The 23,887-nt window shown below is 30.6% G+C and overlaps 1 protein-coding gene across 2 annotated transcripts in view; it reads right to left on the reverse strand.

The window, feature by feature from the left end:
• LOC141326111 (geranylgeranyl pyrophosphate synthase-like) overlaps positions 1–23,887 on the reverse strand; it is a 44,998-nt gene that overhangs the window by 6,481 nt on the left and 14,630 nt on the right. The window contains exons 2-3 of one of the 2 annotated variants that reach the window (XM_073834813.1): positions 23,145–23,239; positions 14,801–14,871 (exon numbers count right to left, since the gene is read on the reverse strand). In XM_073834813.1, the coding sequence (XP_073690914.1) occupies positions 14,801–14,871; positions 23,145–23,217 (144 nt within the window). In that variant the 5' untranslated portion in view covers positions 23,218–23,239. Of the gene's footprint in view, positions 1–14,800; positions 14,872–23,144; positions 23,243–23,887 lie in introns of both variants that reach the window. The other variant, XM_073834812.1, reaches the window with a different exon arrangement.

Raw genomic sequence — 23,887 nt, forward strand, 5'->3', positions numbered from 1 at the left:
CGTACTATATGTGTGTGCTGTGTATATATAAATACACGTATATATTTAAAAATATATTTTTATGTATTTGTATGTAAACACTTCTACTGGAAAAGGATTGGGCCAGTTTGAAAGTTCTTATTGTAATTATTAAATAATAATAATTTAAAATAATTTAATTTTAATAATTAAAACATGACATTAATATTATTTGAATTACATTTTAATTAACCAATCAATTAAAAAAAAAAACATTAAGCATCTCATTCTGTTTCTTCCACTATTTTTAGATGCATTTCGTCCATAGAAATATTTATAAATTATTTATATAAATATAAATATTTAAAAATTTCCTTAATTTATACATGTGTATTTATATATACATAATATGCACAGTACAAATAAAGTATATAAACAAACTTTTATTTTGAATCGATTAATCATGAATAATTGTTTTGCAGCCCTATTTATGCATTTTTATTAATATTTAGATTTTTATATTTAAATTTAAAACTTTTATTATTTTAACATTTAAATTTTTTTTTAATTTTAGTACAAGTTTTACTCTTAATTTTAAAAAGTATTCATTTTTATTAATTTTTACTAATTTCAATTTTATTAATTTATTTTATTAGTTTTAATTTTATTATTATTATTTACAGAATAGGTATTATTTAGGAATATTGTAGGTATTTCAGTTTATTTAAAGTGGCAAATGTTATATATATATATATATATATGTATATGTTAACTTTTATAATACAAAATTTTATGGACATTTTCTAGAAATATTTTAACCATGGTCTCACTTTTTAACTGAATAAATGTGAATACATTTATGATTTGCTGATTAAGCAATTTCAACAGATCCTTTTTAAAAACATCAATATTTATATACAATTAAGATGAAATGGTTACTAAAATGTTGTTTTTTTTAAATGCATTAATCTGAACATTCATTTATTTCATTTCATTTATGCCTGACAAATAATGCATGGCATTAAGTTTTTTAGTTTAAAACTGTCCAATAAAAAAAATGTATATGCAATTTTATATTCATAAGTCTTACATTTAGGCCTAAATATTAAGTAATACAGGCTGTGAAACAGGCCTAAAGTAGATTTTATACAGATCCAAAAGTGCGTTTAATTTGAAGTGTCGAAACCTGCTTTTGAGAGTTTAAATAGAGACGAGCTTGATCTTAACAGCAGGACTAAAAAAAACTACAAAAACTCCACATGGAAACACATCAAAATCTACCGCACCGGAGCGACCAGCAGGGGGCATCAGTGCTGGCATCCGCTTCAGACATGGTGTATGTAGGAAAAGAGAAACTTCCAGCGGAAATACAAGCATGGAAGATTTCAGAGACTGAAGAAGTGCTGAGAGTTTGGCCTTAAGAGTTAAAGCATGTAAACTATAGCTGCAGTAGTAATGGAAGCCTCTGTGCTGGGCATCCGGCCAGCGTCAGAGACCCTCACACATTCATCCTGCAAACACGCCGCTTATAGTGAGATACTGCCCCTGTAGACACCTTATAATCACACACACACACACACACACACACACACACACACACACACACACACACACACACACACACACACACACACACACACACACACACACACACACACACACACACACACACACACACACACACACACACACACACCTCGGATTCACTGCATATCAGTGTGACATCTGTAAGAACAAACAGTGGATTCTGATGCGCCAAACAATCTTGGAAGGCATTTCACAGACAGCAAGATGCAGATTATTAGTGTTTGTCTGCCTTCAAGAAACATTACATCATCCTTCAATGACATCATCAGTGTTGCTGCTTACAGATGCATGCAAAAAATCCTAATCAGTCTGGACTGTTTTTTATAGGAATGTTTTATAGATGTTTGTATGTAAAAAAGACAAGTGCATTGATTAAAACAAGGATTTCCTTCTAGCATGCAAGCAAAATAAATTAATAAACACCAATCAAAACTGTTTAAAAAAAAATAAATCAACATTTCTCATCAAATCCAAAAAGTTTCAGTATAAACTATTTGAATGAATGCTTTTTAAAATTATTTAAATAAATAAAAAAAGATGCAAATATATATTTTTTTTATTTACATTTTCAGTTTACATTTAAATTTCAAAAATGTTTGGTTTCAGTTGTCTTTTTTTATATAATTACCCTGTATGTAAAAAAAAAAAAAGGAATTATATATATATATATATATATATATATATATATATATATATAATTAAAACAAACAATAAAGCATATTTTTCATCCAATCCAATGCATTTCAGTATAAACAAATAAATTAATAAATACTAATAAACTATTTAAAAAAACAACAACATTTCTCATCAAATACAAAAAGTTTCAGTATAAACTATTTGAATGAATGTTTTTTAAAAAAAAATCTTTATTTACATTTTATTTCAGTTTATTTTAAGTGACATGTTTAGTTTCATTTTTTTTAAACATAATTACCCTGCATGTAAAAAAAAAAAAAAAAATACAAAAATATAAAAAACTAAAACAAACAATAAAGCATATTATTCATCAAATCCAATGCATTTCATAATAAACAATTTGAATGAATGTTTTTTAAAATTATTTAAATAAATACAAATAGATGCAAATAGTATAAAATTAAAACAAATATTTAAAAATGTATATTATAAAAAATACAATGTTTCAGTCTCATACATTTTAACTAAATGAATATCACTTGTTTTACAACTAGCAATATTTCATGTGTTCATACGTTTTAACTGAATAAATGTATTTATTATAAAATATTTATGGTGATTCTATGCAACTAGAATTAATGCATTCTAAAAATAAGATGTAAATAAAATCAAATAGATTGCAGCTAGGTAAACTATGCAATGATATTTATGTAAATAAACATTTAAACAAATAGAAACAAAATAAAGTAAAAAAAAAACGATCATTTGAATCCATTTTTACTGTTTATTTTATTTTTACTAAATACTTTAATCATTTTTAGTACTTTTTATTTTTATATTTACATTATTTATTTTAGTTTATTTCATTAGATCAAGTTCAAATAAATTAAAATGGGAAATGTAGCTTTTTAAAATAAAAATAAAAAAAATTTAAAATTGACAATTTTTCGGTTTATTTTAAGTTATATTTATATTATATTTAAAGATATGCATTAATTAAATATAATAGCCCTATAATAGTAATATTAACATCTTTGACTCATAAATAATAATAATAATAATAATAATAATAATAAAATAATAAATAATATAAATAAATAAATTAGTAAATTAAATAAGCAAATAAAGGAATAAATTAAATGTAAAAATACACACACAAATATATATACACACTACAAATTAATTCATAAGTCATTATTTTATAAAAAAGTTTTAAAATAATAAACTTTTTTTAAAACCTTATTTGTCAGTCATGCATGAATGAAACATCAGATTTATGCACAAATTACGACAGTTTATTAACTATTTCATATATTGAATTTATTTAAATATTGATTTTTCAAAATGCATTTATTAAAATCACTTACAGAAACACTGTAAAAACTATTACATTCTCTCTTTGTGAAAACTATTACATTTATTCAGTTAAAAAGTTATGAAACTGCTTAAAATATGGCAATAAAATCCATCGATTTTGTATTAAAGTTTAACCATAGGGCTATTATACTTAAATCTGAAAAAAAAAAAAACTTGTAATTTATATCAGTATGACTAACATAATTTATTTTTTAATATGATTATTATTATTAGCATTAAATAAAAATATTGCACCATACATTTGTATAATGTATTGCATTACAATAGTAGTTGTTATTATTATAAAACTACTTTTTTTTTTTTTTTAATTTTCATTATATTTTATGCCCTAAATATCTTTTTAATTTTTCTTTTTTAATGAGCCTTCAAGTTTAAATAAGTAGTTTGGGGGAAAATATGATTTAAAAATGTAAAATTTTAAAGATATAAAATCCCTCAAAAAACAAACAAAAAAACTCTAGGTTGAATTCATCAAAGAAACTAAAAAAAAAATCTACTCAACAGTTTCAAATATTGATGATAAAACAATAAAAAAGATTTCTTGAGCAGCAAATCAACATATTAGAATGATTTCTGAAGAATCATGTGACACTAAAGACTGGAGTAATGATGCTGAAAATTCAGCTTTGATCACAGAAATAAATTACTTTTTTAAATATATTCAATTAGAAAGCGGTTATTTGAAATGGTAAAAATATTTCTAAATTTCAAATATTCAAAATAAATGCAGGCTTGGTGAGCAAATGTTCTTTAACAACAAAAGTTGACAGGATTTATACTACAAAAAATTTTTAAAAATAACATAAAATAAAAAAAATAAAGACTACTTAGGGTGCACTATATTTAAACTGAATCTGAAGGCAGACAGTAGCTTTGTATTATTACTCATTTTTGGGGTTAAAAACAAACAAACAAAAACACATTAAACAACAACCTGGAAATGGTTTTTGTACAATTTTTACCAATTTTACAAGGTTAAGGTCCTCTGACTGAAGTGCAGTGAACTCATCTATCTGGCAGATAAAACTCAAAAGCTCTTAGGATACACCAGAATTCCCCAAATATCTCAGGAAAACACCATTTCTTCTACTTTGAACCCTCTAAACACACAAGCATAAAAAAACTGGGTCAGTACGTCCTCTGGAAGAAATAATGCTCAGCAAAAACTGTCAATACTTGGTGTCAGTCAGAAAACTGACACTATTCAGTGCACTTCAGAATCCAGAGCTGATATCAAACACCTTCTTTATATTTTTAGATTTCAACCGGTTCAGTGAAAGTCGATCTGAAGTGAGAGGTGAATGAGAAGCGATCTGTTGGCAGGCGTCAGCGGAGCGTGACGTGGTGTTCGCTTGTGATACGGCGCATGTGCAGTCATGCTGACGGGTTCAATAAGAGTTTACAGCCAGATAAACCACACCACAGGAGAGAGAGAGAGAGAGAGAGAGGGTGCGATTCAAGGAGACTGATCAGAAATATGAGTAATCACTTGACTATCAAGCAGCCCTTGAAAATAATTCACAAACAGCCTTGCATGCATTGTGAGGATACAGAAATAGCCACAGGTTCAGATCAGAACAATGACGTCAGCGCTTACCAACAGACAGCAGATCAGCACAGATGTATAAATGAACAGCTTAAAAAAAATAAACACTAAAAATTAAAAACTGTTACCCTAATGTTGTTCCAAATGCATGGTTTGTTACTGACAACAATTTGGAAGGGAAGAAAAAAAGTGAAAAAAATAAAATAAAATAATAATAATAAATAAATAATTCCAAATTTGCTGTGCTTGTTTGTGAACTGCATAATGTTGACCAAATATTGTAATTTATATCAGTATGGCTAATAGAATTTATTTTTAATATGATTATTATTATTATTATTAACATAAAATAAAATATTACACCATGCATTATACAATGTATTACATTACAATAGTAATTATTATTATTATTATTATTATTATTATAAAACTACATTATTTTTTATGCCCTCAATTTCTTCATTTTAAAATGATTCTTCAAGTTTAAATAATAGTTTGTGGAAACAAGTGGATTAAAAATTTACATTAAGATGTAAAATCCTTCCAAAAAAAAAAAAAAACCTCTAGGTTTTCTGTTCTACCCCTGGGGTGTACAATTATTATTATTATTATTATTAAATAAGAATATTAAACAAAGCAATATTACTATTGTAATAGAACTTTTGTACTTTAAAATAAAACTATGTACTATAACTAAAATTGTAATACTGTAAAATAATTTTCTAACATTTGTCTTAATTTGGTAATTTTCAAAAGAGAGCTGCTCATGTATAAATAAATACATGCAATATATACATAAATATACACTACCAGTTAATTAATGTTTTTTTTAATCTCTTCTGCTCACCAAGCCCGCATTTATTTGTTCCAAAGTACAGCTAAAACAATAAAATTGCGAAATATTTTTACTATTTAAAATAACCATTTTCTATGTGAATATATGTTAAAATGTAATTTATTCCTGTGATCAAAGCTGAATTTTCAGCATCATTACTCCAGTCTTCAGTGTCACATGATCCTTCAGAAATCATTCTAATATGCTGATTTGCTGCTCAAAAAACAGAATGTTTTCAGGTTTCTTTGCTAATAAAAATATAAAGCTTTTGTACAATTATAAATGTCTTTATCATCACTTTTGATCAATTTAAAGCATCCCTGCTAAATAAAATGATTAATTTCAGCAATTTATTTCCCCCAATAAACAAATATGAATATAAGTAAATATTTTTCTATTCATCAAAGAATCCTAAAAAAACCTCAATTGTTTTTAATATTGATAATAATAATTAAAAAAATGTTTCTTGAGCAGCAAATGAGCACATTAGAATGATTTCTGACAGATCATGTGACACTGAAGACTGCAGTAATGATGCAAAAAAAATCAGCTTTGATCACAAAAATAAATTACATTTTAACATATATTCACATAGACATAAGTTATTTTAGATAGTAAAAATATTTCTAAATTTTACTGTGTTTGCTGTTTTGTTGAATCAACTAAGCAGAAGAGACTTTTAAAACACATTAAAAATCATACTGTTCAAAAACTTTTAACTGGTAGTGTATATTACTTTTTTTATAATTACACCTGGCCATATTGTGGTTTCAAATTTATTCTAATTGTTCAGTCCTAAAAACAACGTTTTTTTCTTATATATATATATATATATATATAACAAAAGTTGACAGGATTTATACTACAAAAGAAAAAAAGACAACTTAGGGTGCGCTATTTAAATTGAATCTGAAGGCAAATAGTAGCTTAGCATAATTTAAAACTGAAATACTGATAATTCACTGATCATTTCTCTTTCTCTAAAGCTCTGAAATGGACAAAAATAGAGCACTGATGCCATTGCTTCTCACATGTGTTTTCATCACAAACATTGAGAGCTACGGAGAAGGCGATTAAATAAAGACTTGATGGCGCAATTTGTTCCTCACACAAAGCTAAACAAGTCTGTGGTTCTTGGATCTTAACATCATTCAAGCTGGCCACAAAGGCAAAAAAAGGTCCCATTAGTGACTTCCATTCCTTAATGACTTAATTGACCAGTAAATTTGGCCAAATTAATGCATATTCATCATTTAATCATTAATCAAACGTGGCGCATATTAATGACAATGTAAGGCTAATCCGTAAATGATTACTTCAGCCTTGGGAAACTGAGTTTCTCCAGCAAAGCAAATGCTGTAATTACAACCAGACATTTAATACTGTTCCCCACCCAAAAACCAAGACAAATGAACAATCCTCTGCTTCATAAGAAACAAACCCAATGACTTCTGAAGGACGTCTTGAAAGATTCCCGCCTATGTTACTGCAAACACAATAGGAGTAAAACAAATCCTGTATTATAAACCGAAAGCTCGCCGGAATGATTAAAAATTCAAGCCCTGTAAAACAGGAAAAGCAACCTGATCTAAACAAGCCTAATAATGATTCAAGCAGAGCTACTATGCCTCCGACCGCATTACACACATCCAAGCGGAAGTTGTTTTCTATTCACAAGATCAAATAAACCTGGAAGCGGAGAAGACGAGCCCCGTAAAGCAGCGTTGCTGCCACGAACGGCTGACTTTCCTCCATCTGAAGAGCTTTAATGGAATATTCAGGATCAAAGGAAAGCTGCTGAACAGCTGGTTGAATGTGATGCATACATGTATTACATTACAACAATAGTTTTATTATTGTTTTTTTTATTAAATATTACTACAATATATTTTGTTATGCCTTAATTTCTTCATTTTTAAATGAGTCTTTAAGTTTAAATAAACAGTTTGGAAAAAAAAACTATTTGTGATTTGCAATTTAAAATGTGATTTAAAAATTTAAAATGTTAAACATTTTAAATCTCCTTTTTAAATTTTGTTCAGAATTTCTAAAAGTACTATAACTAAAAATATAATACTGTAAAATGACTTGTAATTTCTAGCATTTGTCTTCATTTCTTAATTTTCAAAAGAGAGCTGCTTATGTTTATTCAAAAAAAAAAACGTGCAAAACATGCACTACTTTTCAAAAGTTTTCAAACAGTAAGATTTGTAATGTTTGTTTAAAGTCTCTTCTGCTCCCCAAGCCTGCATTTATTTGATTCAAAGTACAGCAAAAACTGTACAATTTTGAAATTTTTACTATTACAAGTAACTATTTTTTATATGAACGCATTTTCAATTAATTCCTATGGAAGTTGAGCTTAAACGTTCACGTGGTGCATTATGGGATTGAAAACGGCGCATAGAAAGCGTTGAGAGTGGCTGAGAGTGTTAGGTTGGGCATTCCTCAACTTTATGCAAATGTCAAGCGAAAATTGCTGTGAAAAGCAGGCAAGGCAAGATTATGACGAATGTTTTTGAGTGTTTGTGGAACTGGTGGATTACTGAGCTGAATATACATATTATTGAAGAAGTCGAGCAAAATTAAATGCACTTTGCATGCTTTTATTACATGCTAGTGTCTCGTTTGTAAACCGCTGTTAAAAAAGATGATGAAATGCAAACATTTTTTTTTTTTTTTCATAGGCATGCTTTGCCCTAAATTTGCAACGTCCCAAAGCAATGGCATTGTAGCATTGCCAGCGACACTGAGCGTGGATTTAACACTGTAGTGGAAACGCACTACAACTGGTGACCGTTGCGTTCCCAAACACGTGCTAAACTCAGCACATGCGATAAACAAGTTCACTGCATTCATTCACTGTGAATTGAGCCGTTCTGAGACACGGAAAACACAGGATCACGAGCTGATCGCCTGAACGAAGTGCACGCTTCGCTTTGAAACGTGCAATAAAAACAGACTTGATGAGGGGGTTAAGCCATATTATGCTTTCAGATTTAGTTCATTTGACTGAGACTGTGCCAAAGCATAATGGCCCAAAACACAACTTTCAAGACTTTCCATTTTAGAATAAGAAGTTCAATATATTTTAAAAATGACACTTTTTGCCCAGAAGACCTATCGTTTCATATAGTCATGTGACCCCGATGATACTGAGATGTTTTTGCTGTCACGATATCACAATATTGATAATGACATTACAACCCTAATAATAATGCTTCCTCCAGTGAAAAATCCATCTTTTGTTGTCTCTCACATCAAAATCCAGCCCCATACTTGTTTTGGCTTGTAAACGGTGCTTAATCTGTGCAGATTTCTCTCCTAAAGGCACGGTCACACTGCACTTTTCGTTCCATTGACCCATGAGAAATATTTTTGCATTTCGCTGCGTTTGAAAGTTCAACCTTGATGAACTCTGACCAACGAATTCGCATCACATGACTCTGTGTGCCCAACAGGAGATCGATACGTCACAGCATGACCTCTAGCTGAATGAAAATAACCTTAAATTTAAACATTTAAAACTGCAGCACTGTGGTAAAGTGTAGTAGATTGTGTGTTTTTTACATTTTAAATGTATTATAAGTTGTTATGTGCTGAATTAAAAATTTTAAAAGACATGACGTCATATCACGACCGTTGCAGCAGCATCCGAAAGAATTTTGCATGCTCAAAGTCTAGACCAGACCACTTTTTCCACTGGAGGAATCATTATGGATTATGGACTAAAATATTTTAATGATGGATTTGTTTCTTACAAATGTGCAGCTTTTAGTTTCTCAAGATGTTAACTGATGAACTGGAGTGGATTACTGGACTATTGTGATGTTTTTATTAGCAGTGTGGACTCTTAATTCTGACGGCACCCATTCACTGCAGAGGATCCATTGGTGAGCAAGTGATGAAATGCTACATTTCTCCAAATCTGTTGAAGAAACAGACTCATCTACATCTTGGATGACCTGAGCGTGAGTAAATCTCCCAAAACCAAACCAATTTTCCAATGAGAGAGGGAGATTTTTAAAATCAGTAGCACGGAAATAGCAGTACACGGAGTCAAACCTGGAACTGATGCAACAAAAATCAGTTCAAACCTCATCAGTGGCTCTCAAATGATTTTTTTCATTGATTAAGAGTCTTCTGCATAAAATCCAATGCTGTACTAAAAATACCCCAATGACAACACCTAACAATCATTGCTCAGGAGTACAGATATCTGCAATGCTGGAGCTACAGAGAAAACAGCTGGACTGCCAAAAAATGAATTACATTTTCCATTTTTTCCACTCAAAGAAAATCCAGCAAGCTTATGGTTTTCCAGCTCCTGCAAATCCGCTGGATTGTTTAGCATTAGCATGTAGAGCTCTGCTTAGAGCACTGTGTATTGTTGCCGTAACTATATGAAGGGGTTTAACGGGCATAATGAGATTTGGGCTTTTTTATACACACTTAACCCACCAAAAATGTTCAAAGCTAACATTCTGCATGTGTTTGAACATCAAAAACGGGTATAAGAAGAGATTCAGATCTCATATCTGGCTATGTAACCGACATTTAAAAAGTAATTTAGCTGTTGCACATTTGATACTGACTTGTCTTGTGTGCTGTATGGGCAAATTATAGCTATGTGTGAGAAACAGACTCATATTTAAAGACTGCACATCAATGCATTATGGATACATTAATAAACTTGTTGCATCATGATTCAAGCAAATGGTCAGGTAGTGTCCAATTAAACACAAATAAAAATGCATTGCCTAAAATAATAGTCTAATGACCATCTGCACTACTTTTTGCTCCAATTACAATTGCATTTGGAGCACATGACATCAAACCTGCCACGAACAGGTGCAAGATTTATTAAGGCACCATTTTTTAAATGAACACAAATGCAGATGAGATTTGAGAGCTGTGGCAAAAGATTATCATTTAATGAAACTTAATTTCAGTCTGTTCCCCACACAAAGATGACATACTGTATGACTAGAGACTTAATGCTATCAAGACTACTTTTGAATAATAATAATAATAATAATGTGAAAGATTATACATGGTGAATATTATATACAGCATTATTATTTTTACATAGTATTAATTATATTAACGTTATATGAAATAAAAAATATTATTTTAAATTATATCTATTAAAAATTATACACACACCTGTATATTCTCTCTCCCTCTCATTTATATTTATATGCGATTTGTGAAAAAAAAACAGAGGGGGGATGCTTTTGAAAACTTTTTTTTTTCTCTCCATAGGCAGAGGTTGACCAAATTGTTAATGTAATCTGTTAACAACGCATATTATATACCTGTTTTTTTTTTTTTTTTTTTTTTTTTTAAGCAAGAACCAGATAATGAGTGTCAGGTCATTAAATGTTTTTAATACAACGGAAGCTGTATTATGTGATCACAATTTAATAAAAACATTGTAAGTTAGGCATATTAATAGTAATGATTTATTTTCAAACAACGAATACATTTTATAGAAAGGGTGAGCAAAGTATCAACGGAGCTTTTTGGAAACTCCGAATCAGTAAACAACTGCGTCGTAAAAAGATTCACTGTTTCGAAGCGCTCCAGTCGGATCGCGAATCATTTGATTCAGAACGTTCAACTTCAAAGCGCATTTTGCAAATCATTTGATTCAGACGACTTTAAAGCGCGTATCGCAAATAATTCGATTTAGACCGGGAAGTAGGAGCGGCTTCGCGGGACGTTTTATCCCCACCGTGGATAAAAATAATTCAGCAGAGGCAGGGATCCATAGACCAGAGGAGGGGAAATAATCCCCCAATCCCTCCCGGCAAATCACACCCTATATGTGACCCTGGACCACAAAACCAGTAAAGGTCCACTGAAGCGCCTTGAAACACGCAGCGTTATTCTATGTGGTGACGTACTTTTAACTGAAACAAAAACATATTGCCCAGCCCCGCCCACTAATTTTGAATAGCCAATAGCGTTCCATTTATATCTGCTCCGGCCACAGCTGTTGAGCTCAGTAAAGCCGCATTTGTAAGCTTATGACAGCCACAGACTAATAAATCACCCACAGGTTCAATATGAAACTCTTGCTAAAACGAAAGAGTGATCATAATCATGCTGAGGCTGTGTAGTTTAATACATGCCGATCGCACATATGATCTGCTCCGTGTATTGCGTCTCTGTGTAGGGGGCGGGACACTACGGACTCTAGAGAGCATTTGATTGGACAGAACGTTTGATTAGAAACTGAAGTGCACGGTGATATCATCCAAATCCTTGCTTCATATTGGCGGAAGTGATGAGACTGTAAGTTTTGAATGCCCATATCTTGTAAACGCAAATTGTGTCATTGTTTTGAAGCACACTAGCTTATAGATAATCGTAAGGCTAATATATTCATACTAAAAGCCAAAAAACTTTAATTTTGATTTCAGGGGGACTTTAAGTCGCTGGGGTATATTTGTAGCAATAGCCAAAAATACATGGTATGGGTCAAAATTATTGATTTTTCTGTTATGCCAAAAATCATTAAGAAATTAAGTAAAGATCATGTTCCATGAAGATTTTTTGTAAAATTCCTAATATAAATATATCAAAATGTAATTTTTGATTAGTAATATGCATTAAGAACTTAATTTGGAAAACTTTAAAAGGTGATTTTCTCAGTATTTTGATTTTTTTGCACCCTCAGATTCCAGATTTTCAAATAGTTGTATATCAGCCAAATATTGTCCTATCCTAACAAACCATATATCAATAAAAAGCTTATTTATTGATATGATGTATACATCTCAGTTTTGTAAAATTTAACCTTATGACTGGTTTTGTGGTCCAGGGTCATATATATGTGTGTGTGTATATATATACATATACATCACAACCGTGCCGATATACAGCCATATCTCAAGTCTACTCGTGTGATATTGCTCATATATCTATCTATCTATCTATCTAACATACAGTGCCTTGCGAAATTGTTCATACCCCTTCATTTTTTTTTTCACATTTTGTTATGTTGCTGCCTTATGTTAAACTACTTTAAATTACTTTTTTCCCACATCAATCTACACTCCATAATGGCAAAGCAAAAATTAGGATTTTAACATTTGTACAAATTTATTAAAAATAAAAAAACTGAAAAGTTCCTGTTGCATAAGTATTCATACCCTTTTCTGAGCAAAAACCAAGTCCTGAGGTCAAGATAACTGCCTGTAGAGCTCAGTGACAGACTTGCGTTAAGTCAATGATCTAGGGAAGAGTTCAGAAAAAAAATCTGCTGCTTCACAGAAGCATGCATGCATGCATATATATATATATATATATATATATATATATATATATATATATTACAGTAAAATGTATAATTTATTTTTATTTTTTGTGAAGTAAACTGATATTTTGGCTAATTTTCCTTACTTTGCAAAACACAAAATGAGTGACAAAATTAAAATAATTTCTGGCTGAACTATTCCTTCCAAAAGCTTGTCTCCTTCATGTGCATGTATTTCTCCCTGCTGTAACACGATCCCGTCATGAACGCCTCAACTCAATTTGAAGGGCCGAATGCTGAAAATGGCCCATGATGTGATGGTTGAGAGCTAAAATCTATTTGCATTGATCATTTTCAGTCTCCGCAATGCCAGTGCAGAAAAAAATGGAAATGGCCAGTTTGCACAAAAAAAGGTTTACATGGGAATTTTAGGCTGCAAGAGCAACAAGGGTCATCACCAAGTGCAAAGTGAGTGTAGGAATGGTTGTAGGCCTTCTGTACTGACCGTAACTGAATTAAAAAAGGCTGATGATGCAACTACATCACCATACATCACACAAAGTAGGCATGCAAGCAAACTGATGAAATATGAAGAAATCACTGATATTACGCCATGCAAATTGAGGTTATGACATCCCAACCACATTTACACATCAACACCATCACAGTCCATTTAGATATAATTCATTAAAAGTACTGCAGAGCTTTAAAAACAAGCAATGATCTGATGAATCCCTAACTAACTTTAGTCATGTTTAACATTAGGAGCATGTAGATTAGTTGTTGACTAAAGACAAACGCCAGTTTTGTGTGAGAACATCTGTTCTCTTTATTAGCCGACTGAGACAGTAAGTTGTTAAAAAGACTTTCATAAAGCAGCCGATAGCAGGTTTTCCACCAAGTCGCGAGTTCTTAAGCTGAACAGAAGTGAAACAGATCTGCTGTATGTTTAAACTTTGCCCTAGGCAACCACAAGTTGACTCAAAAAAAAAAAAATCAACACACTTCGCAAAAAATCTAACAGAAACCTCAGATGACTTGTGCTCAGATTTGACTGAGGATGCCATGAGGATTAGATAAACTATTTAAAATAGAACTGTCAATAACATGCACAGATCTATGGACAGCTGTAAAAAAAAAAAATAAAAAAAAATTATATATATATATATATATATATATATATATATATATATATATATATATATTATATATATATATATAATTTTTTTTTTTTTTTTTTTTTTTTTTTTACAGTTGTGAGAAGAAAATCTGATAATGTATTGGGAATAATAAGAGAATTTTAAAAATCCAAGATGCGTAGTATTAAGAATGTCAATAATTGCCGCTTCAGATAAAAGTGTCTGCTAAATGCATGAATGTTAATGTAAACTAGCTTTATTATCTAAATAGAACAGTGAGATTCACCTCAATAGAAGCATGAACTGCTAAATAATTACATTACAATAGAGAATATTTAATTTCAACTCAAGCCAAATTTTAAGAACCTTATAATTTTCGCCTTTCACAACACATTTAATCAATACTGTTAGTCCAGCAACACTAAAACACTTCCTGATAAACACAAATAAAGCCTTACCTGAATTTTGTCCTCTGGGACATTGAGCCAGTGGTTGAACGCTTGCGAGAGTTTTGTTCTGACTTGTTTTCCTATCAAACCAGATAAAAGAGGAAGAAAGGACAGGAAAACCAAATTAACTGCAGCACAAACACAAACAGAAAAGATCAACTGAAGTTTTCTCAAAAACATCTACAATCTTCTTCCCCAGTATGTGAAAAGAGATGTTCAGTTTCAACAACAGAGACAAAAAAAAGATGTGAATAAGATTTTGACAAAGGCATTTCTTACTCTCTAGCGCTAAAATCTCACAGAAATTAATGTATTTGTATGCAGAAAAGCAGAAAGGATTTTTTAAATATGTATATATAAAACTAAAGCACAATGAGAAATATTTAACATTTAAAAAAAACTGAAATAAACAAACTAAAATATTAAAAAAAAACTTAGATTTTATTCTAGCTAGTTTTAAATACCAAAACTAATAAATAATATATATATATACACAGTAGTCAACATTTGAAGTGGATCAAAAATGTTACTCAAAGTTGTTCTGAAACATGAAGGGGTATTGTGCAAAATTCATGACTAACATGTAAGTCTGCTATTAATCAATGCTGTAATCAATGGTATTTTACAACAACAACAACAACAACAACAACAACAACAACACTTTTTATTAATAATAATTATTGATAAAACTGAAAAACTTTAATATAGTCACCCTTTTGCAGTTACATTACTAACTTTGGTTTTACTAAATGAATATGCAAGTTATTTTAATTCAATTTAAATTGATTTTCTTTGTATTTAATATTATTTACACTTAAATTATTCTTAACATTTACAACATTTTCTATTATTATTATTATTATTATTATTATTATTATTATTATTAATAATAATAATAATAATAATATTAATAATTATTATTGATAAAATTGAATAACTTTATAGTCACAATTTCGCAGTTACATTAATAACTTTATTTTTAATTATTTAATTAACTTTTTTACACTTAAATTATTCTTAACATTTACAAAACATTTTACTATAATATATATTTTCTATTATTATTAACAACAACACTTTTTATTAATAATAATTATTATTATTATTGATAAAATTGAATAACTTTATAGTCACAATTTGGCAGTTACATTACTAACTTTAATATAATAATTAATTTAAATGGAATATTTTTAATTTTATTATTCTTTTTACATTAAATGATTGAACCATTAAATTTTTTTTACATTTTGTAATTATTATTAACAATTAAATTTTTTTTTTACTGTAATACAGTAAGCATTTCTGTACAGATAGAAAACGACAACAAACAAAAAAAAAACATCTGAATTCATTGCATTAATGGGGAGTCAAAATTCTTTTGATTTCAGGGTGAAATGTGACCAACATGCAGTGTTGTGCCTGAACGAGTTCATTGAACGATCGTTCATGAACTCGTTCATATTCTGGGTGAACGTGAACTGAACGTGCTGTACATCTGCCTGATGAACGTGAACGTGAACGTGAACGCGCTCATTCTGGCGTTTATGAACGTCGTTCTCTCGTAGTTCAATTTTGTTCTAGAGAGTGCCAGATTTCTATGGAACCAGGCAAAATCCCGGCTATAACCACTGACTGCACAATATCTAGGCTACAACCGCTACAACACAATCTACAACGGGCCTTATTATATAGGGGAAAAGACAGATCTGGCAACACCAGCCACCACAGAGTCGCACCGCGCATGCGTCATCAAATTGCGAAAAATGAATAGAGGCAAAATCCGATGAAGGCAGCGGCACTACTTCTGTCTCAATGATGAATGAAACTTCATATGTCCACTTAAAATAATTTTTTGAAAAGGTCAGTGATGATCCAGGTGGGAAAAATCTTACCTTTTTGTGTAAACTGTGCCCGTCGGGTCTCAAGAAGCAACTCCGCATAAAAATAAAAGAACTATGAACTAGTTCATTTTGGAACCTGCGAACTTAGTTCAAAAAATTTGAATTATGAACTATGAACTGAACTAGTTCATTTTAAAATGTGTGAACTGAACTTTGAACTAGTTCATGTAGAAAATGAACTTTCCCAACACTGCCAACATGTTTTAATGAAATTCACCATTAAACACAAGTTAATGACCTACTGGCAGTCTTTCTCAATCTCTTTACATCTTTGTCTCTGTTTTCCCTTGCTTTGCCCTTCATCAGCGCTGTTGAGTTTCAGTTCCTCAGTTATTTCTTCCCTGACCTCTGCAAAAACTAGCTGAGAGGAGCCGGGTTTGCACATACTGTCACAAAAGACATCATTAAAATTGCAAAAGGATGACAGGAAACAACAGAACGGCTTCTGATGCTGCAGCAGTACTTCTCTTCGCACTCTCACACCCAATATTAGAGGTGGAAAAACTCATTCATATTCAATACCATTTTCAAAACCATAGAGAAAAAAAAAACTACCACAATATTAAAGGGGTAAATTTCTTTTTTAATTTAAAGATAAATACAACAAGATAACATGACAATGAAGAATGTGCATATGTACACTGCTACAGCCCTGTTCAGCTTCTTAGCTACATTTGAGTTTGTTTCTTACTTTATTTGCTGTTCAAATAAACAAATACAGCTGGTATTTATATTTCATAGTTCTAAGAAAAAAAGTCAGAACTGCAAGTTTATATCTCGCAATTTAAACTACATTTGAGTTTATATCCTACAATTCTGACATAACTCACAATTGTGTTTATATCTCACAGTTCTGAGGAAAAAGTTAGAACTGCAACATACAAACTTGCAATTGCTAAGTTTATACCTTGCAATTCTGACTTTATATCTAGCAATTCTGACTCAAACTCGCAATTGCTAGAAAAAAGAATTGTGAGTTTATATCTTGCAATTCTGACTTTATATCTCTCAGTTGTGCATTTATATCTCACAGTTCTGAGATAGTTACTTTGTATCTCGCAATTGCTAGAAAAAAGTAAGAATTGCAAGTTTATATCTTGCAATTCTGACTTTATAACTTGCAATTGTGCATTTAAATCATACAATTCTGAGGGAAAAAAGTCAGAATTGCATGATGTAAACTCGAAATTCTGAGAAAAAAAAGTCTGAATGATAAGTACTTAAACACTCAAACTAATATTTAAAAATAGTGGGTTTCTGCTAAATGTATAAGCTACTCAAAGCCATCAGGAACAAAATATCCCTTCACAAATAGTCCTTAAACAACAAATGTGACTTTTACAGAACCTAATATTTGTTCTTTCACCAATTCTTGTCAGCATTCAAGATGCATCATGATGCGACAGCAGGAGCTGCTAATAATAGACACATGATATTGTCATTTATTGTGCATTGTGCTGACTGCACACTTCCTGAATGACTGCTGAGCTCCTGTGACTTATAGGATGATGATGATGCCTCTGCCACAAAATGGCTAGTTGACATATTGAAATGTCAAGCAGTGGCAGCAGCTTCCGGCAGCTTGATGCCCTGAGCTCCATATAAATCACTGTTATATAGGTCTCTAACTATATATATATATACACTGTCACAGTATGTCACAATACAAAAATACAACACGTATTGTGGATAGTTTACTCAAAATGTAAGTTTTTTTTTTTAAAAGACAGATTTAATTTAGCATCAGATGGTAATGGTGCATAAAACAAGATAAAGCCAGAAGGTCACACACTCATCTATTTTTAAAAAATTAATTAAAAATAAATAAATAAATATATTTATTTATCATTTACAAATTTATTTAGTTATTTGTATAACATTTATCATTTACAAAATATTTATAAAATACATTATTCATACTATTGGATCAATAATCATTATTAATAATGAAAAATAAAATTCATTATTTAATCAAATAAAGTGTGTGTGTGTGTGTGTGTATATATATATATATATATATGTGTATATATATGTATATATGTGTGTGTGTGTGTGTGTGTGTATGTATATATGTGTGTGTGTGTGTGTATATATATATATATATATATATATATATATATATATATATATATATTAGGGCTGGGTATTGTGACCAATTTGGCAATTCGATTCGATTCTTATTTTTATGGTTTCGATTCGATTCGATTTCGATTTCGATTCGATTCGATATCGATTAGCTATCAATATTTCATTTAAAATGTTAGTTTTGCAGACATGTGATCCATATTTTGATATAAATGCTGGTAACTGAAACTCTCCTACTTAAGTTTATTACTGAAATACACATCTACATTAATAATAGGGTGCACACAGTTGTTTATTTTAAACAACTTTTATTTTAAATGAACACTGTAACAAGAAGTCATAAATATGTGCATCCATTGTACACCATGTAAACAAACTGCAAAATGCACATTACTGTAAAAAATAAAAAGACTGTAAATGTGCAACAGTGAAATCTATTAAGAACTTCAAACATGTTTAAGAAATAAAACTTTTTTCTAAATTCAAAACACTCAAAACAGGCCCATCATAAAGCCTTTGTCTGCTTATACCAAACATTCTATGTCCATAAAACTAACAGTTCTTAACTACAGCCTAATCATTTTTCTGCAAAAAAAGCAGCTGATCAACATGTTCTGATCTGATCTAAGGCAGCTCCTTTGCTCTGTGATTAGATCACCAGCGGTTGAGAAAACTCTCTCAGCAGGAACACTAGTAACACCTTCAGGACGAGAGGGGAATATTCATATCCTCTTACGTGAAGCACGTGCATTAAGAATCGATTCGGGGATTTCCCGAATCGATATCGTTGCGTTCAAGATCGATTAAAATCGGAGAATCGATATTTTTTACCCAGCCCTAATATATATATATATATATATATATATATATATATATATATACACACACACACACATATACACACATATACACACACACCTATAATTTATGAATGTTTATTTGTAATATTTTTAATTTACATGGTGCATACAATATGGTAAACCCATGTTACACATTTGAGTTTCCATGTTAATTATTATGACTAAAAAAAAGCGTATTTTTTTTTTATAATTTACTAATTTATACAATTATTTCTATAATATTTATAAAATATAATATTCATAGTTGACACAATTGAGCTTCCATATTAATTATTTTTAAAAGGTTTTAGATTTTTTATTTTTTACTATTTAATCTTTGTTTATTAGTAACAAATTTGTAAAGTTATTTACACAACATTTACAAATATTTATAAAATGCATTATTCATACTATTGGACAACGACACACAAATACGGCAGACGCATAGTCACATTAATCATGATTAATACATTTAAAATAAAATGTATTATTTAATGAAGTAAAATGTATTCAGTGTTTCCCCTACCATTATCTTAGAGGGGCGGCCCGCCCCCCAACGGCACCCTCGCCCCCCTTGAACGTCAAATTCATTTTATTTTCGATATAGCGCCAGATCACAATAGAAGTCATTGAAGGTTATCTTTCCTATAGAACAGGATAGCGGACTCCATTCATAAAAAACGAATTTACTATAGCGCAGAATGCCACAGAATCGTCGTTTTTTGGATTCATAAATCAAAAGTTGGTCTGTCACTTAATTCAAATCGCGATATGGACTAGTGTCTGTGAAAACTGAAACGCAAAAAGACCGTTTAAATATGAATCCTGCACGTTCCGTTTGCTTCTGTATGTATGAATGGCGGAGATACATTTTTTGCTACACGCATCCTGAAGCACGCATGATGCTCCCGCTAATTTGTGTTCTTTGCATCTCACATGAACAGATAAACTCAATCTCCAAAACTGCTGTGAGTGTCACGTTTACCGTTTCATTTGAGAAAACTAGCATCATATCATACTGTACACACAGAAACTTCACGGCAACCTGTCAAAATAAAAGTACGGTGTAACATGTAACAGAACAATATTAGTCTTGTATTACTTTTGTACAGTATAATGTAGGTGTTTATATATTCCCATTTAAATAATTGACATAAAACAATATATATGATAAAGAATAAACATAACAAGATTAACCACTTAATTGTAGAAAAAAATACTACTATTATTATTTAAATGTTAAATTATTATTATTTATTGATTTTAACAGTAAACCTCTGTTTGTTTGCCAAAAATTAAAAGGGTTTATATTTCATTTGATTAAAAATAAATAAATGTTTATGCTTTCATTTGATTATGAGAAAAATTAAAACACACAAGAATTTCAAAAAAAAAAAAAAAAAAAAAAGCAAAAGATTGTAGAGCCCTATTGTTCAAAATGTTAAAATATAGTTTTGGACTTATTTTTTCCACTGGTAATAAATTACCGTAGTACAGTGAGCAAGACTCATTTCATTACAAAATCCCACTGAAATCGCCTTCATCTCTATTAAGCACTTTTCCTACAGCGATGCCATTCTTAAAATATCATTTAACCTACATTTCAGGCAAGACTGAGCCAAGCCTATTAATATCCAAAACTTTCACCAACATTAAAGCAAACATTCCCTCAAAAATTATTCTAATGCTTCCTCATTTTGAATATTCAAAATAGTTTACATTTTGTGTTAAAACTGTCCAATAACAACCTGACAATTCAGCCTGTTTCTGATCCTAAGTGAAAACCTGTCAGTTTTTCCAGATTTTACCAGTAGTGTATAAAGTACCGGAAAGCCACACTTAAGTAAAAGAACAGATATCTTACCAGAAAACGACTTTGTTAGAAGAACTTGGGTAAAAGTCTTAATACTAAATGTAGTTAAGTACAAGTAAATGCAATTTTTTTTGCAATTGCAAGCTTACATCATCCATTTCTGAGAAGAAAAATGTCAGAATTATTCGATTATATTGCAATTCTAACTTTATTTCTCACAATTGTGAGTTTATATCACCCAATTCAGAGAAAAAAAGTCAGAATTGCGATACACAAACTTGCATTTGTGAGGAAAATTATTTTTCAAATTTGCGAGTTTATATCAGCAATTTCTGATGGAAAAAAGTTAAAATTGAGTTTTTTTTATCACGCAATTCTGGGGAAAGAAGCCAGAATTTCCTGAAAAGTCAGAATTGCGAGATACAAAAAAAAAAAAGTCAGAACTGTGTATTTTATCTTGCAATTCTGACGTTTTTCTAAGATAAAAAGTCAGAATCGTGTATTTTTTCTCGCAATTCTGACATTTTTCTGAGATAAAAAGAAAGAATTGTGCATTTTATCTTGCAATTCTGACATTTTAAGATAAAAAGTAAGAATTGTGTATTTTATCTAACAATTCTGACTTTTTTCCTGAGATAAAAAGTCAGAATTTTGTATTTTATCTCGCAAGAAAAAGTCAGAATTGCGAGATACAATACACAATAAAATACAATGACTTTTTTTTTCTCGCAGATGCAAGTTTGTATCTCGCAATTCTGACTTCTTTTCAGGAAATTATGGCTTCTTTCCCCAGAATTGCGTGATTAAAAAAAAACTCATTTAACTTTTTTTTTTTTCAGAAATTGATATAAACTTGTAAGAACTAATTTTCCTCACAAATGCAAGTTTGTATCTCGCAATTCAGTTTTCTCACAATTGCGAGTTTGTATCTCAAAAAACTGACATTTTTCTTCACTATTGCAAGTTTGTATCTCGCAATTCTGACTATTTTATTTTATTTTTTTAGAAATAAAGTCAGAATTCCAATATAAAATAATTTGGATGTTTTTTTCTCAGAAATGGATGATATAAGCTTGCAATTGCAAAAAAAAAATTTGCTTTTACTTGTACTTTTACTTTCAGTTCTTAAGTACATTTAAGATAAAAAAAAAAATACTTTTTGTACTTAAGTACAATAAATATCACATACTTAAGTCTTTTACTCAAGTAATATTCTAAATGTTGACTTCAGCTTTTACCAAAGTTGTTTTCTGGTAAAATATCTGTACTTTTTCTTAAGCATGGCTTTCAGGTACTTTTGCAAAATTAAGAAAAAAAAAAACAACAACTTTTTTCTCACAGTTGCGTGTTTACATCTTGCAATTCTGACTGAGATCCTGACTTCTGAATATTTTGTAGTAAGTAACGAATATGCTTCGGGAAATGTATTGGAGTAAAAGTATACATTTTAATTAGGAAATGTAGTGGAGTAAAAGTAAAAGTAGGCTGAAAAATAAAAAAGTAAAGTACAGATACTCCCAAACAATTCTTAAGTACTGTAACAAAGTATTATTACTTCATTACATTACACCACTGCATATAACACACAAGTCAGTTTCTGAATGACCTAATGGTGAGTAAATACATTTGTATTTTGTGATTTATTCTTTTAGCATCACTGTACTGTACAAAAAGCAGCCAAAAATAAATGCGTAATGCCCTACAGATGCCCTCACCTGGCAGTTGTAACACGTACTTGTACGGTTCCAGCAGAATCCTTTCAGAAGTTGCTCTTTCGTCTCCATCCATCCCTCTGTTTCTACAAAGAAACCTGCTGAGAGAGGGAGAAAGAGAGCGGGAGTAAAAACACAGCCTCCACAGAAGGTGACAGCTCAGTATTTTTCTTATATCTAAATAATACCCGATGCTCTTGCGCTGCAGCAGCTTCTAACAGCCAATTATTCCTGGCCGAGTTGTCATTAATTTGATTTGCTTTACTTCCTGCTAACGTTACGCATGCATGCGGTGTCGGGACACTTTGGGGCTTTCCCACAGTAAGCATACAGCACGGCTTCATTTGTTCCAAAACAAGGGGAAACCTTGAGATCTATTTTAGTAGTAGTACTGGAGTCAGTAAGATTTAGTTTAAAATGCTCTCCTGCTCATCAAGGCTGTATTTGTTTGTTCAAAAATACTATTAAAATAATAATAAAAAAAAATAATAAAAAAAAACTTTGTTCTCCTCTCTTTCTTGATCTTCCCTTTCTAGCCTGTACTCATCTAACAACGCCTGATATGGTATTTTTGAGCACTTCCTATGTTGATCTGCCTCCTTAGGATGAATCACTTGTTGTATTCCCAATTTGTAAGTCGCTTTGGATAAAAGCGTCTGCTAACAAAGTGAACAAAGCTGAATTTTTAGCATCATTACTTTAGTCTTTGGTGTCACATGATTCTTCAGAAATCATTCTAATATCCT

Source organism: Garra rufa, chromosome 2 (assembly GCF_049309525.1).
Source record: "Garra rufa chromosome 2, GarRuf1.0, whole genome shotgun sequence".
NCBI lineage: Eukaryota > Metazoa > Chordata > Actinopteri > Cypriniformes > Cyprinidae > Garra > Garra rufa.